This window comes from Rhinopithecus roxellana, chromosome 19, assembly GCF_007565055.1.
Source record: "Rhinopithecus roxellana isolate Shanxi Qingling chromosome 19, ASM756505v1, whole genome shotgun sequence".
Taxonomy (NCBI): domain Eukaryota; kingdom Metazoa; phylum Chordata; class Mammalia; order Primates; family Cercopithecidae; genus Rhinopithecus; species Rhinopithecus roxellana.
In genome coordinates this window covers 19,584,687-19,601,193 of record NC_044567.1, presented here as the reverse complement: position 1 = coordinate 19,601,193, position 16,507 = coordinate 19,584,687, and the positions used below count along the sequence as shown (strand labels likewise).

General features: G+C 39.2%; 1 protein-coding gene and 1 non-coding gene across 5 annotated transcripts in view; both read right to left on the bottom strand.

The window, feature by feature from the left end:
* Positions 1–733: 733 nt before the first annotated feature.
* The window catches only part of TAOK1 (TAO kinase 1), a 175,632-nt gene continuing 159,858 nt past the window's right edge, over positions 734–16,507 (bottom strand). For all 4 annotated transcript variants that reach the window (XM_030922972.1, XM_030922971.1, XM_010367972.2 and 1 more), the window contains one exon: positions 734–10,095. In XM_030922972.1, coding sequence (XP_030778832.1) covers positions 9,634–10,095 — 462 coding nt within the window. In that variant the 3' untranslated portion in view covers positions 734–9,633. The remainder of the gene's footprint in view (positions 10,096–16,507) is intronic.
* Positions 8,833–9,019, bottom strand: LOC115895080. The gene has a single exon (XR_004055275.1). It is a non-coding gene; the product is annotated as a U2 spliceosomal RNA (small nuclear RNA).

The window sequence follows — 16,507 nt, the reverse complement described above, 5'->3', positions numbered from 1 at the left end:
CCCCATACAGGGCTAAAATGTAATTTTTCAAATCTAGGGAGATAAGCCCAGAAAAGACTACCTTTTCAGGCTTTGTGCAAGACCCAAGGGAACTGCTTACATTTATGGCTCCATGTATCGGAGCTATAGTTACGCAGACCACAAGGTATAAATAAAACTTAAGAACTTGCATCAGTCAGAATTTTAACTAGAATAATCTCATACCCAGAACACAATAGGCCACCTCACTCTGGGCAGACAGAAGGCAAGCCAATTAGCCTAGAGGGTTTATGTCTTTTTTTTTTTTTTTTTGAGACGAGTCTCGCTCTGTTACTCAGGCTGGAGTGCAGTGGCACAATCTCAGCTCACTGCAACCTCCACCTCCCGGGTTCAAGGGATTCTCCTGCCTCAGCTGGAATTACAGGCGTCCACCACCACACCCTGCTAATTTTTCCATTTTTACTAGAGACAGGGTTTCACCATGTTGGCCAGGCTGGTCTCAAACTCCTGACCTCAGGTGATCCACTGACCTCAGCCTCCCAAAGTGCTGGGATTACAAACGTGAGCCATCACACCCGGACGAGGGTTTATATCTTTATCAGATGGTACACTCTTACCATCTGAGTGGTAATCCCATTTTTGTAACCCCAACATTCAGCACACTGCCTAAGGTTCAGTAATTATCCAACAGTCACTCAATAGAAAGAGTTTATCTTCATGGGAATAAAATTGCTTTAAAAAACTGGACAGACACTGTGTACTAAAATTACTTTATTACAGTTGATTTTTTTAAACATTTCCTTTGCTATGATACAAAGGATACTTACAAACAAAATATTACATATGACCTTGTTTTCGCTCTTATGTTCTGACAACTTGGTAACAGCTTTAAATGCACGATCTATACAATTAATACAGGTTATATATGAACTATAAGGTATGCTGAACCAGAAGAATACTGACAATATACTGTACAATAAGCCTTACCAGTTAGTGCTGTGGACCATTTATACCAAAAGGAAAATGCACATCTGTACAGTCACCTTTACCAGCTGGTGCTGACAGAAAGGGAGAGGCTTCTTCCCCAATGCAACCCTTGATAAGCCTCCACTGTGAGCGTCTGTTTGGTCCAAAAATCGAGAGGACAATGTGTATTTAAAATTAGTTATTGGTAAAGTGGTAGAACATCACACTTTCAACACAATACTCTCAAAAAAATATCAGTCCCAGTTTTAAAAGACCACAAGTTCTTTGTCCACTATGAAAACCCTACAGGGTCAAGGGGTTTGGGAGATGAGAAGATGAAGGCTGCCAAAAAAGGAGGCAAGAAACCAAGCCAAAATCTAGGTCTTGCAAAATCATCATTTTTCCCTTCACCAAAGGGAACTAGAAATGTACAAATTCATTGATGAACCTCAATGATAGCATATCAGTTAGCTGATAACCCTCATTTTACCTGGACCCCTGACTTGTGGGAATAACTGAAATACATTGTGGATAACAGATACCACTTTTAGAAAAGAACCTCTTGCTTAGTTAACATATTCCCTTTAGCCACCAGAGCTGGTCCTGGGCTATTACAGGTGTGCATTCATCTCTCAATGGTCTACTCAGAAATGATAAGGTTACAGCTTTTTTTCTTTTCTTTTTTTTTTTTTTTTTAAATAAAAAAGCAATTGACTGAAGCATTTTCTTTTTTTAGGTAAATAGCAAAAATAAAAATAAAAACCAACCCTAGCATTTGCACAAATAATGCAAATGGAGTGATATGGCCTTTAAGGAAGGGGTTAGTAGAAAGGAAGACGGAAGTGAAGAAAATCCAGAGAAAATGATATACTAATTTCTTTCTTTTAAAAAATTTCTACATGTGCAAAAAAAAAATCATGCTGTTTGAGGAAAACAAAGGGAAATGAGTACATAAAACTAAAAACATAAATACGTTTGGGTGACTGGTAAAAGTAGAAACCAACCTGGGTTACAAAAAGGATTATACATTCAAGATGCTCTTAAACCCAGTGGGATAACTTATGTTAAAACTGTGTTAATAGTTACGTTAAAAATCTCAAGTTTGTTTTTAAATCTTCACAATACAAGCAAAGCTGTTTTAAAATATACACTATACATATTTCTCATAGTCTCTTCAACCTCATTAATGCGCATTAGGCTTTTTCATATACTAAAACAAGGGGGTTCTGAAAGCTAATTTGCTCATAGTAACCCATCCATTATTTAAATGGTTGTCTTAAGTTTTAAGTGGGCTAAAAAACTTTAGCAGATTTACATAAATAGGATTTAGCAACACAAGTGTTAATTTAAAAAACTCTAAAGCATTTACAAATTATCAGATTGGAACAGTCCGGGGAAGTTATGTGCAGTATACTTTAAATGTTATTTACATCCAACCACTGCTTTTGTAAAAATTTCCCTTAAAAAAAAAATTTGGAGAATTAACCTGTTCTAGCAGAGAAGGATCAAAAAAGGAAAGGTAAAATGGGAACAAAATTATCTTCTAATAGAAACCTCACACATCCTTCTCTTTTCTTGGATTTTGCCCAATGAAACCATCTGCAACTCCTAATAGGCTCATATATAAGGTGTCAAGGTGTGATAAAATACCTTTGCAGATAAATTACTGGCCTTAAGAGGACTTTTTTTTTTTTTTTTTTTTTTTAATGTTTTCCCACCTTGTGTCTCTGGCTTGGATTATTCTTGGACGCATGTAATTAATTGGAGGGGCATTCCTAAGTAGGCACAATTCCCATTTAATGTGGAATAAAAGGCATAAAATGCTGTTACGAAGAAGGGTGGTGGTTTCTTTGATATTGTGAAATGCAAAGAAGGACAGCAGCACATTTGGAATGGGAACCAAAAGAGAGCTGTCTGGCAATACACCAGGACAGCCGACATCTTGATAAGTTATATACACACGTGTCTATGATAAAGGAAAAAGGGTTGGAAGGGTCCCAATAGCCCCTGGGTTTTTGGATACGTGCCAAACGGTCACATAGACTACCCAGAATCAGCAAATGTTGGGCAGTTACCTCCTTTAAAGTCACATAATTCACTCCATGACCATGTGCAATTTATGGTAACTGTGTTCATGCCCAGGCAATGTATTTGGGGCTCAGAAAAAGCAAAATGTGCCACTGAGAGAATCCTGTTCCCTATATAATTGGTCTTCATGCTTTCAAGTGGCCCTAATATACCTTGGATACTAAGCCAAGCCATGCAAAAGCAAAGAGCACACACTTTTACTTTTCATTAACACTGGTATCTCATTTCTAAACCACTGACCTCAGAGTTGCCATAGAAACATATTAACACGAGTACTGAAAGCATACAACTGAGAGTTCATGGATTTCTAAGAAATGCATTTCCCTCGTCTATGTTCATCAGCCTTTAATACTTTGGCTACAAGGCATATCAGAGAAAGGGAGGTTAAACTGGGTAATGACAAAAGAACATACGTAATGTTCCAGAAATGGGATCAATGTGCCAGCAATAAGCATAGTTCATTTCATTTGAAAATTCAGTTAAAGAGCCCAATAAACAGTTCCAAACCATTTTATCACCTGCATAATTTACATAAACATTAAAACACTTGCACTTTATAGACAAAACACACTTTTGTAAACATGGCCACTGGGGGAGAGAGGCTCCCTACCTCATTCATGATTGAGGACATGTGATCATTTATATTAAATAAAATTATTTCACTGCAAAAGATCTCAAACCTGACCAATGATTAAGCTTCATTTCCCCCTGTTTAACAACATTTAAGTATTAATTCTAAAAATGTCACCTAGGATGGTTTCAGGGTTAGATGCTAGGACCACAACTGGTAATGACAGCAACTTCTCTCTAGCTGGCACAGACCTATAAACTTTAGTACAAAAACAAAAAAATACAGAAACTAGGTCAATTTGTTAGCTACATATTTACAGATAATTACATGATTTTTCACTCACAAGTGCTAAATACTTTGAGTGAAACAAAACTGTGCAGGTTGAATTACCCGTACTTTGGGGGGAATTCTGGGCATCAAGATACCCTTTTTCATTCATTCAAAAGTCTCATCTTCTCTCCACTTTTTCATGACAAACTACCTACAGATGTTCAGATTAGTATATCCAGTGGGCATCCTGGTGTTTCAGTGAGGATTAACCTTTTTCTCTACTTAAAGAATTCCTTGTATATTTAAAAACAAAACAATACAATCACACAGACATATATACAAAAAAAAAAAAAAAAAAAAAACACCTCTGAAACTTCAAAAAGTTTAGATTGCTGGTAAACAGTTAACAGTGACGGTGACATAGTAAATGGCTCCCCAGTTTTAATTCTCTGCCTTTATTTTCTTTAAAGGATATCTATCTTTGGGTGGGTAGGAAGTGCAAGTTTAAGAAACCCACAACAGGCAGATAAGGTGCATGCTAATTTATATATTTCTTATGATCTAAAGACTACCATTAAGCCAGATGGAGTCTCTTCCCTTGTATGAGTGAAATTTTGGAAATCTGAATACAAACAAGGAGGAAAACATTAGTCAACCTGACTTTAAAGGAACTACCAGAATTCAGCATAAAATATAAAAGTACAATAAAGGAAGAGTTCTCAGCTTCACTTTCTTTTTCTAGACAGTGTTTAATAAAACTTACTTCTTTACAAATTAATAGTCATTTCCAATGCAGACCTATTGTACTGGTTTCATAAAAGTGCAGACAACATAACCAGACACAGCAAAACAGACTTCAATCAGTAGTCCTTGCATATAAGAGGCAAGTCTGCTAAGTGTACAGCCAACTCTTAACTCTTCATCCTTGAAGGAATCTGAGGATGGGAAATTTCCAGTTCTTAAAAACTAAGAGTGAGTGAGTCTCTTTTAAAAGTAAATGCTACAACCTGGTTGTGGGCACTATCATGTTAGATGGGGGAAAACAAAATAGAGAATTTGTTTTTCTTCAATAATGGTCTGCATTTTGGTAAACAGCTCAAAGATGACAGCCCAAGTTTTGACACTGCTCTTGGAGAAGGCTCTTTTCTATCTAAGACAAGAGAATATCTTCTTCCATCATTATAAGAGATTCACACTTATATACTTTAAACATATTATTTTTTGACTTGAATACATAAGACACTTCACATTGTGAGCATAGGACAAAATACAGGACCATTTAAATCTCCAAGGAAAAAGTTAATGTGTTGGGGCAAATCTCTACTTGAATAGTAGTGGCTCAGAAATGGTGGAAGGTGCACAAAGAACTTACTATTAGAGCAAGCAAGAAGAGGCAGGTAAAGGGAGAAAGCCCCTCACCCAATACCAAATCCTTCTCTCCCAGTGGCCATTTCCTGTTGATGTTACAGTTTAGGAGAATCTTAGATGTTTTAGCAGTAATTCCTTTCGTGGCTGTTTTGATCCTCAGCAAAGTATATAATTATTAGTATTGATGGAGTAAAAAAAGTAAGAGGATCAATGGTATCACTACTAAGAAATACATACAGAAAGCACATAAAGATTGTGTGATGTATTGGTTTTTTTTTTTTAATCATCTTTGCAGAGGAATCACCACCAGTGTTCTTACTTTCCATGGTTCATCTCTCTCTGCATTACTTATCTTTTATTGCATCACAACACAAACTCACAGAAACACTAACCAGCTCCTTCCCCAGCACCATTTTACTGCATTGCAACTTATGATTCCAAATTTTATTTAACATCCTCTCCACTCACACAAATGCTAAGAGGGGATTAAAAAGGAAAAGACTGCATCTAATGACGACCTTCTCATAAATATCAACGCAGAGTACTCATTCTTAAGAAACACATGCATTCTTGCCTTAACTGAGGATTGAAATAACAAAACCAAACAAAAATAACAACTTTAAGTGCCCTGATGGAAATGTACAGTATGAGTTACATCCATCCATCTATCTATACACACAGACACTCATATGTATATACAATATATACATACAAATAATAGCTATGCCAAAAATGTGCATATTTAACACAGTTTTAAAAAGCCAGTAGATCATGGTATAATACAATTTATTTCCACTAGTGAATGGCACAAATGGAGAAATGCAAAGGAGGTGTTTCAAGTACAATGAAGTTATTTTCACAGGTGAAAATAAATAGTATTATTCCAGTGTCCAACACAATGTATTCTATAAAAGTTTAAAATGCCAGACATTTAGTATTTACAGAAATAGAAAGTTACTAAAGTCTGCTTTATGGTCTGAAAAAGACACTCATAGAGTTTTCAATTTTTGAAAAGGGGGTGAGAAAAAAATTGGTGGAGGTGGGAGAGAGTGTCCAGGATAGTTTCTTTAGTGTAATGAATGTTTGCCTGACGTCTAGGCAACCAAATATCATAATGACTATGCTAAAATGTTCCATTTACCAACAAATCCTTGACTTAGAGTACTAAGCATATTACACCAGTGTGTGTGGCTTCAAAGGTAAGACTCTTTATCTGTAGGTATTGAAATGGCAAATAAGAATTGCAGCTCTGAAAATATAATATAAACACATTTTTCAGATAACCTTATACAAACAAAAATACTTCTGGATACTAGAATTTGGGGTTTGAGCTGACTTCAATAAGGGGAGGAAAAAATATGTGCAAAGGGAAGGGAGCTCAATTTAGAATAATATATTTCAAAGTATGTGGCTTTGCATTTTTAAAATGCTAACCAAAAAAATGGGAGATAGAGTGACACCAAGGAACTTTTTACAGCCAGCCTCTGGATACCAGATAAAGCATTTACAACTTCTTGATATGCTACACAAATTTTCCACACTTTTAATTTTCTTAAAGACATATATAGTGAGTGAACACCAACACTGGGAAGGAGGTAGTGTTAATTTGATCAAATATTGTTATTTGCCCACTGATTCCCCAGAAAGTGCTTGCTCTTTCCCTAGGATATCTCAAAACCTTTCCAATTTTTCTGCTACAAGGTTTACTCTGTGATGGTTCCTACCATATATGAGATTCCTCAGAAGCTAGATCTCACAAACATATACAAACCAATTAATCTGAATCATTTTTGTAAACTATATATATATACTTTAAAATTAACTTAATGGTAAAATCCAGGCAGAGTCATGATCTACATGTAAAACAGGTGGCCAAACAATTACGTTAGATAAAAAACCCTACTGGAGATCTGAATGGACTCACTAAGTCAATTTGACTTAAATTTAAGTCCACAACTGGACTTTAAAATGTACCACCAGTAGTATTTTGGGTTTGAAAGAGTTTTGTATGCAAAACTAATCTGCTTCCCTATTCCACCCATCCAGTAGTACAGAGCAGCCAGATCTATGAATAATTTTTAAGGGTATCAAATTGTATTTTTGATATTTTATTAAATTCTAAAGCTCTCTCTTATCATTTTACACCAAATACGAAGATTTCTCAATTTGTTGGAAACACTGTAATACCTGAACGCAAAAAAGATACTGAGACGACTGAAAGCCCCTTTCACTGATATTTTAAGTACATGTCATATTTACCTAAAAACTGGTGACCTGGAGCATGGCCGTAAGGACAACACATAAGAGTGCTTCTTGAAACACTGCCTAAAATTTTGTGTGAACTCTATGGTGATCTTGGTTTTAAAAACATTTACATTAAAACATTAATTTTCTTCCAGTTTCCTGAATCTCAGAAACTCACACAGGTGAGGATTCATGGCAACTCGACTGACATACCTGGGGAAGACTTAAAATTTGGTTGAGAAAACCAGGATTTCAACAGTGATAGGTTGATTACTATTTGGTCATTAGTTTGGTCTAGGCAAAGACTGCCACGAGAGTTCTACCTTGGAGCCCCCTGACTATAGGAGAAGCAGGATCCAGAGTTAGCAGCAAGGATTCTTCAAGACAACTTGGAAGGGAGCAGGACAGTAACTTGTAAGAAACTCTGATTTGTCACTGAAAAGGATATTTTTCTTCAAGTCATACTCACTGCTTCCTACCCACCTCCAACTCAATTTCTATATAAAAAATGGAAAACCAAGAAAACAACTGACTTTTTAGCATTGGGTTCATCCTTCATTGTACAACAAAACAAAACAAAACAAAACAAAACATGTGCCCCCTGAAAAAGAGTTAGCTTTCGTCAAGAGATTCCCTGACCACTATAACTTACTTTTACTTTTTTTTTTCTTAATTGGCCAAACTTCCTAGTTCCTTTTCAGTAGTACTTTAGCACTGAGGCTTGAGACTTGTGGAAGTGGTGTTTCCTATTGTGTGATGTTAACTTGATGCCAAATGGCCTCTAAGCCTCAATGAACTAGAAGTTTGTAAAGTACTGCAGCAATGAAAACAGCAATTAAAAATAGAGGATCTGCACATGCAGCAAAATCTACAGTGGTGATGAGGATTAGTCAGCAGCTGGTAAAGTCATTGGCTCAGCGACTCCTGGTTCACTGTGGCAACTAAACATTTAAATAAATGGCTATTCTACTTGTAAACAGAAAATCACATAAGCCAAAAGGAGATAATAATTATGTCTATGTAGTGTGATGAGAATTTCAATAGATGGCAATTTGCAAATATGGCATCATTCAAATACCTCTGGCATTTGATTTGTATTGGCTATATGTCTTTCTTTTTGTACAAACAAAATGAAAGTACTGTTTGGGGTCTTGGGCGTTATAGAGCATAGCTAGGATGAGATATCACAGTATAAGCAACAAAACATCAGGACATGTAAGCTTCACCTCACTCTGCTGCGGGACATACCCACTATATGAACTTTCTGGGACCCTCTCACCCTTCTGGTCTTCCCCACTGAAGGCTCACAGGTTTGTTAATGCAATCCCCACACAACTTGTGATCTTCTTAAGTACCCCCATCTTATCGTAATACAAAGAAGGCACAACTGAATGGACAAAAATCACTCACAAGCCTATGAAGCATTCAGGAAAAAAAAAAACTAGGTTGTTTTCTACTCTGAAAAAGTCAATGCAGTCCTTTAGTGTTCATGGATTTCTACACTTGATCTTAGCCAAAAGGCCGAGAAGCAATGCGTTCATGGATTTCTGCTTCCTTCTTTTAGTCCAAATGAGGCTGAGAAGTCAGATCAATTTAATAACAAATAAATACATTGGTGAGGGGATGCAGGTGTGTACCAGTAATAACTTATTTCAACATATGCTGCCTGCTGTGAGTGGCTCATAAGAATTTGGGATATGGGATAAAAAGGCTTTACATCTTTTCAGAAACTTCTTAAGATACAGACACCCAAAAGTGATAACTGAAGCCACTTTGTTGTGTTTTATTTTTGCCGTGTTCAGAAAAATCTCCTATCTAGCCAATTATTTTCACCATATGCATAATATATGTGTATATATGTGTGTATATATATATATACACACACACACACACATTTATTTTTAATATCAACTCCACTTTTCAAAATTTCCCCAAAAATTAAAAAAAAAAAAAACCCGGCAGCCAAGTACTATGACATCCCAATTAGTAAACACAAAACAGAACGCTTTACAAAAATGAATAAAATACACCATATGCACTCAGCTTCCACACTGTAGTACCCAAGTGAGGAGGCTGCTGTGACGATGTCTGTAGGCAGTTTCTTTTGGCAGACAGCTCCAGCGGAATTGCCACTCTCAATTATTAAGTTATGTATAAGACATGTGTGACCCATTGGATATTTGTGAAGTGACACTCGTGCTTCTGCTCATGCCCTGCTCTGTCCGTCCCCCAGAAGCTGTCCGCCTCAGAGCCTGGGGGCTATTGCGGACTCCTATACTGCTACCTCGAGGTACCCCTTGCATTGGCCCTGAGGGGTGACCCCATGGCTGGGGTCCACCTTGCATTGGATGGCCCCAAGCTTGTGGTGGGCCACCCATGGGATGACCCCAGTGAGGTCCTGGACCCCCAGTAGGGTTGTGTGACCAACCAGAAGCTCCTGGGTAGCTGTGGCTGAATGCCTCAGGGGAGAGATTAGAAAGGACCATATTACTAAAACCTAGTCTCATGCTTTCAGAGTCAAAAGCTTCAATTTCTCTGGCTTGACGTTCCAACAGGCTTCGTATTCGTTCTGTGCGCTCATTCTGCAAAGCCAACATCTCTTCTTCAATCTGTTGGAGATTGGACGAAGGAAGAAAAATGAAAGCCAATTTATTTTTTTAAGTCTATAAATAAAGGAAGCAATAATTATTCAGCTTTGAAGTGGCTATTTTATGGATGTACATTTGTCCATGAGTTTCAAATTTTATTTAAATTTTTCCCTTTATTAAAAAATTTTTAAAGTTTTTATATATTCAGGGGGTACAACTGCAGATTTTTTTACATGCATGTATTGCGTAGTGGTGAAGTCTGGGCTTTTAGTGCACTTATAACTTGAATAGGGAACACTATACCCAACAGGTAATTTTTCAACCCTCACTCATCTCCCACCCTCCCACCTTCTAGTGTCTATTATTTGATGCTATGGATATACATTTAAAAATCAAGGCCGGGCGCGGTGGCTCACGCTGGTAATCCCAGCACTTTGGGAGGCTGATGCAGGTGGATCCCGAGGTCAGGAGATAGCAGACCATTCCGGCTAACATGGTGGAACCCCATGTCTACTAAAAATACAAAAAATCAGCCAGGCGTCTAGGTAAAGGGGGGAAGCAGGGGAAAAAAAAAAAAAAAAAAAAATTAGCCAGGCGTGGTGGTGGCAGGCCCCTGTAGTCCCAACTACTCGGGAGGCTGAGGCAGGAGAATGGTGTGAACCTGGGAGGTGGAGGTTGCAGTGAGCCGAGATCACGCCACTGCACTCCAGCCTTGGCGACAGAGTGAGACTCCATATCACAAAAAAATTAAAAAAAATAAATAAATAAAAATAAAAAGAGATGTCCCTTAGGAATCAGTATAATTTATATTTTTTAAATGTGTAAAATCAAGTTTTTTTTTTTTTTTTTCCAAGACGGAGTCTTGCTCTGTTGCCCAGGCTGGAGTGGAATGTCACTGTCTCAGCTCACTGCAACCTCTGCATCCTAGGTTCAAGTGATTCTCTAGCCCCAGCCTCCCGAGTAGCTGGGATTACAGGCATGTGCCACCACATCCGGCTAATTTTTGTATTTTTAGTAGAGACGGGGTTTCACCATGTTGGCAAGGCTGATCTTGAACTGCTGACCTCAGATGATCCTCCCGCTTCAGCCTCCCAAAGTGCTGGGACTGGGGATTTGAGATAATAGGGGAAATTTAGACATGCATTTAAAAATTATTATGAATTCTGTTAGCTATCACAGTGGAATTATGATTCCGTTAAAGTCAAAAGTCCTATCTGGGTCAGGCGTGGTGGATCACACCTGTAATCTCAGCACTTTGGGAGGCTGAGGCGGGTAGATCACTTGAGGTCAGAAGTTTGAGACCAGCCTGGCCAACATGGTGAAACCCCGTCTCTACTAAAAATACAAAAATTAGCCAGGCGCGGTGGCACACGTCTATAATCCCTGCTACTTGGGAGGCTGAGACAGAAGAATCACTTGAACCTGGTAGGCAGAGGTTGCAGTGAGCAGAGATCACACCATTGCCCTCCAGCCTGGGCAACAGAGTAAGACTCCATCTCAAAACAAACAAACAAACAAACAAACTGAACAAAAATTTTTTCATGGGAAACAAATACAAATAAAAAACTGCAATAGAATGGGTTAAGATATTTATAAGGATACTACAGAAATAAAAAATGTATCGAGGCCAGGCGTGGTGGCTCATGCCTGTAATCTCAACATTTTGGGAGGCCGAGGCGGGTGGATCACTTCAGGTCAGGAGGTGAGACCAGCCTGGCCAAGATGGCGAAACCTTGTCTCTACTAAAAATACACAAATTGGCCAGGTGTGGTGGCTCACGCCTGTAATCCCAGCACTTTGGGAGGTTCAGGTGGCCAGATCACTTGAGGTTGGGAGTTCGAGACCAGCCTGACCAACATGGAGAAACCCCATCTCTAGTAAAAATACACGATTAGACGGGCATGGTGGCGCATATGTGTAATCACAGCTACTCGGGAGGCTGAAGCAGAATTGCTTGAACCTGGGAGGCGGAGGTTGCGGTGAGCCGAGATAGCGTCATTGCATTCAAGCGTGGGCAACAAGAGTGAAACTCCGTCTCAAGAAACAAAACAAAACAAAACAAAACAAACCCAAAAACAAAAACCAAAATTAGCTGAGAGTGGTGACAGGTGCCTGTAATCCCATCTACTCAGGAGGCTGAGGCAGGATAATCACTTGAACCTGGGAGGCGAAGGTTGCGGTGAGCTGAGATTGGGCTACTGCACTCCAGCCTGGGGAATAGAGTGAGACTTAGTCTCAAAAAAAAAAAAAAAAAAAAAAGTATTGAACTTTTTTTTGCTCTATAGGGGAGGAAAAGTGGAGCAAATAAGTCTCAAAGAAGATGGTACAGACATACAGACATTTGGTATCTTTACCTGAGAAGAATAATCCATGTTTAAGTCCTCCTTCAACCTTCATATAAAATGCCTCTCTAATGCCTTTTTAATAACATGTTTTAGAATAACAATTTTCAAACTCTTCTTACTCCAGTCCATCCTGGCCTGTTTGTAATTTCTCGCAAACATTTCTTATTTTATCATTTCTCCACGCCTTTACACATTCCTTGTGTTCCTGGTTTTAACCTATTCTTCCTTGAGAAAGCACTCTATTCCATCTCCCTGAGATTTCTTTGCCGCACTTTCCCTCCCCTATAGAGTAAATCACTCCTATACTTTTGTATTTATGCTGTACCTTATGAAATGTTATTATATCTTGCCACATTCTACTGCAATTTTTGCTCTTTTTTGAGACAGGGTCTTGCTCTGTCACCCAGGCTGGAGTGCAGTGGCGCGATCTTGGCTCGCTGCAACCTCCATCTCCCAGGCTCAGGCGATCCTCCCACCTTACCTCCTGGGTAACTGGGTATTTCTTTTTTTTTTTTTTTTTTTTGAGGAGGAGTCTCGCTCTGTCGCCCAGGCTGGAGTGCAGTGGGGCCATCTCGGCTCACTGCAAGCTCCGCCTCCCGGGTTCACGCCATTCTCCTGCCTCAGGGCTCCCGTGTAGCTGGGACTACAGGCGCCTGCCACCACGCCCGGCTAATTTTTCGTGTTTTTAGTAGAGATGGAGTTTCACCGTGTTAGCCAGGATGGTCTCGATCTCCTGACCTCATGATCTGCCCACCTCGGCCTCCCAAAGTGCTGGGATTACAAGCGTGAGCCACCGTGCCCGGCCGTAACTGGGTATTTCTACTAAAAATACAAAAATGGTCTGGGCGCGGTGGCTCACGCCTGTAATCCCAGCACGTTGGGAGGCTGAGGTGCGCAGATCACCTGAGGTCGGGAGTTCGAGACCAGCCTGACCAACATGGAGAAACCCCCATCTCTAGTAAAAATACACGATTAGACGGGCGTGGTGGCGCATGCCTGTGATCCTAGCTACTCGGGAGGCTGAAGCAGGAGAATCGCTTGAACCCGGGAGCCGGAGGTTGCAGTGAACTAAGATAATGCCATTGTACTCCAGCCTGGGCGACAAGAGTGAAACTCTGTCTCAAAAAAACCAAAACCAAAACAAAACAAAACAAAAAAATCAGGCATGCACCACCACACTAGGCTAATTTTTTGTATTTTTGGTAAAGAGGTTTCACCATGTTGCCTAGGCTGCTCTCAAACCCCTGATCTCAAGCGATCCGGCCTCTTCTGCAATTTTTTGTTTCCTATGCAAAAATACGTTTGTTGTTTTTTGAGACAGGGTCTGGTCTGTCGCCCAGGATGGAGTGCAGTGGTGCAATCTTGGCTCACTGCAACCTCTACCTCAAAGGTTCAAGCAATCCTCCACACCCCAGCCTCCAGAGGAACTGATACTACAGGTGCACACCACTACACCCAACTAATTTTTGTATTTTTTTTTTTTTTTTTTTTTTGTAGAGGCGGGGTTTCGCCATGTTGCCAAGGCTGGTCTCAAACTCCTGAGCACCAAGTGATCCGCCCCCCTCGGCCTTCCAAAGTGCTAGGATTACAGCATAAGCCACTGCACCTACCCCCAAATTTTAATTCTTACTTAAAAACATTACTAACCATGATGTTAATACTAAGAGAAATCTTGAGAGAAAAGTAAATGAGATGATAAAACAAGGTCATTTATACTCTGGAAATACTACTACTTTTCATATATATATATTTCACATATAATTTAACATTTATAGTTGTGTTGTTATCTAAAAATTTAATGTAAATGAAGGATGACAAATATTGAAACAAGACTTCATGTACATGTGAAGCTCATTTTGTTTGTGTCTCAACCTAAATGAACAATTTTTGGTTCACTTGGAGACTTACAACAATCTTCAAACAGAATGATTTTTCATCTAGAATGAACTAACATTCACTCTAGTTCCATTTCTACTTATTTTCAGATATCTCCTCATCTGTATGTACAACTGGCAAGCATAAAGTGCACAAATTACAGCTTTTAGGATTTTACAAAGTTTTTGTAGAGAGGGTACAGGGTTTTAGTGATTGTTAATTGACCTCAGCCTGCCTTGTAGTCACATACTTCACTTGAAAGGCAAAATATTAGCCATAAAAACCAAGTAACATCTTGAAGCACTATAGATGTACCATCCTTTGTTCTTTTACTCTTTTAAATACTAATTGTATGCATTTTTCCATTATGAAATGAATAAAACCATATTTAAAAAAGAAACAGAGAAAAAAATCAACCTATCACAATAACATAGCCACTACTAACATTACTTCAAGTAGGATTTGTCTTTTAAAATTTTGTTAAACACACCACAAACATTTTTCCTTATTAGTACTGTTTATGCAGACATCATTTAAATGGTTGAGTAAGATTTTATTGTTGGCTTGGCCATATTTACTTTTTTTTTTTCCAGACGGAGGCTTGCTCTGTTGCCAGGCTGGAGTGCAGTGGCATGATCTCAGCTTACTGAAACCTCTGCCTCCCAGGTTCAAGCGATTCCCCTGCCTCAGCCTCCTAAGTAGCTGGGATTACAGGCACGCACCACCATGACCAGCTAATTTTTGTATTTTTAGTAGAGATGGGGTTTCACCATTTTGGCCAGGTTGGTCTTGAACTCCTGACCTCGTGATCCACCTGCCTCAGCCTCCCAAAGTGCAGGGATTACAGGCATGAGCCACCGCACCGAGCCATATCTCTATTTTAAATAGGTTGTTTTAAACTATTATAAAGTTGTTATAATGAACATATTTATGCAGTTTTTTTCTGTAATTTGGATTTCTTTTCCTTTCTTTCTGTAATTTGGATTTCTTTTCCTAAAAGTTTTAAACACTTAACATTTACAAGGCTAAATATACAACTCCAGGCCAGGTGCAGTGGCTCAGGCCTGCAATCCTAGCACTTTGGGAGGCCGAGGTGGGCAGATTGCTCGAGCCTAGGAGTTCAAGACAAGCCTGGGCAACATGGAGAAACCCCATTTCTACCCTTGCCGCCTCCAAAAAAAAAAAAAAAAAAAAAATCAGTGGTCATGGTGGTGCATGCCTGTAATTGTGAGGCTGAGGTGGGAGGACCACTTGAGCCTGGGAAACAGAGAATGCAGTGAGCTGATACTGTACCACTGGACTCCAGCCTGGGCAATAGAGTGAGACTGTTGAAACTCAAAAAAAAAAAAAAAAAAAAAAAAAAGCCAAAGCCAAACAAGTATATATACACCCAACTCCAAATTGTTTTCCAAGACGTATTAGCACTGTATAAAAGTGTTACTGCACCTTCACCAATGAGTACTGATTTTATGCCTGTATTGCAATGGCTTTGTATTAACATGCAGTTTTTGGTTAGGATATTAAATAAGACTAAGATGCTAATTAATGCTGTTTAACTGTTAACCACCGGGTGGAGCTAAAATTACAACCACACTTTACAACCAACTACAGCACTATAAAGTGCTGATATTTCTCTTGTAACACCATTCTTGAAATACCATAGGGAGTTTTTCATTTAGTGATAATACTGAAGCCTAAAAGAAAACTTTAAATTTTAAATATAAAAGTTGGAATGAGACTGCCGGGCGCTGTGGCTCATGCCTGTAATCCTAGCACTTTGGGAGGCCGAGACAGGTGGGTCACGAGGTCAGGAGATCGGAACCATCCTGACTAACACGGTGAAAACCCGTCTCTACTGAAAATACAAAAAAAGTAGCCGGGTGTGGTGGCGGGCGCCTGTAGTCCCAGGTACTCGGGAGGCTGAGGCAGGAGAATGGCATAAACCCAGGAGGCGGAGCTTGCAGTGAGCGGAGATCGGGCTACTGCACTCAAGCCTGGTTGGAGCTTGCAGTGAGCAGAGATCGTGCCACTGCACACCAGTCTGGGCAACAGAGCGAGACTCCGTCTCAAAAAAAAAAAGTTGGAATGAGACAGATTTAGGAAATTTGCACATGGAACAAACTATATTTTTCAAAATTTATGTTTCTATCTTTCTCATCTAATTTTTATTTATTTTTTTGAGACAGAGTCTCACTCTGTCACCCAGGCTGGAG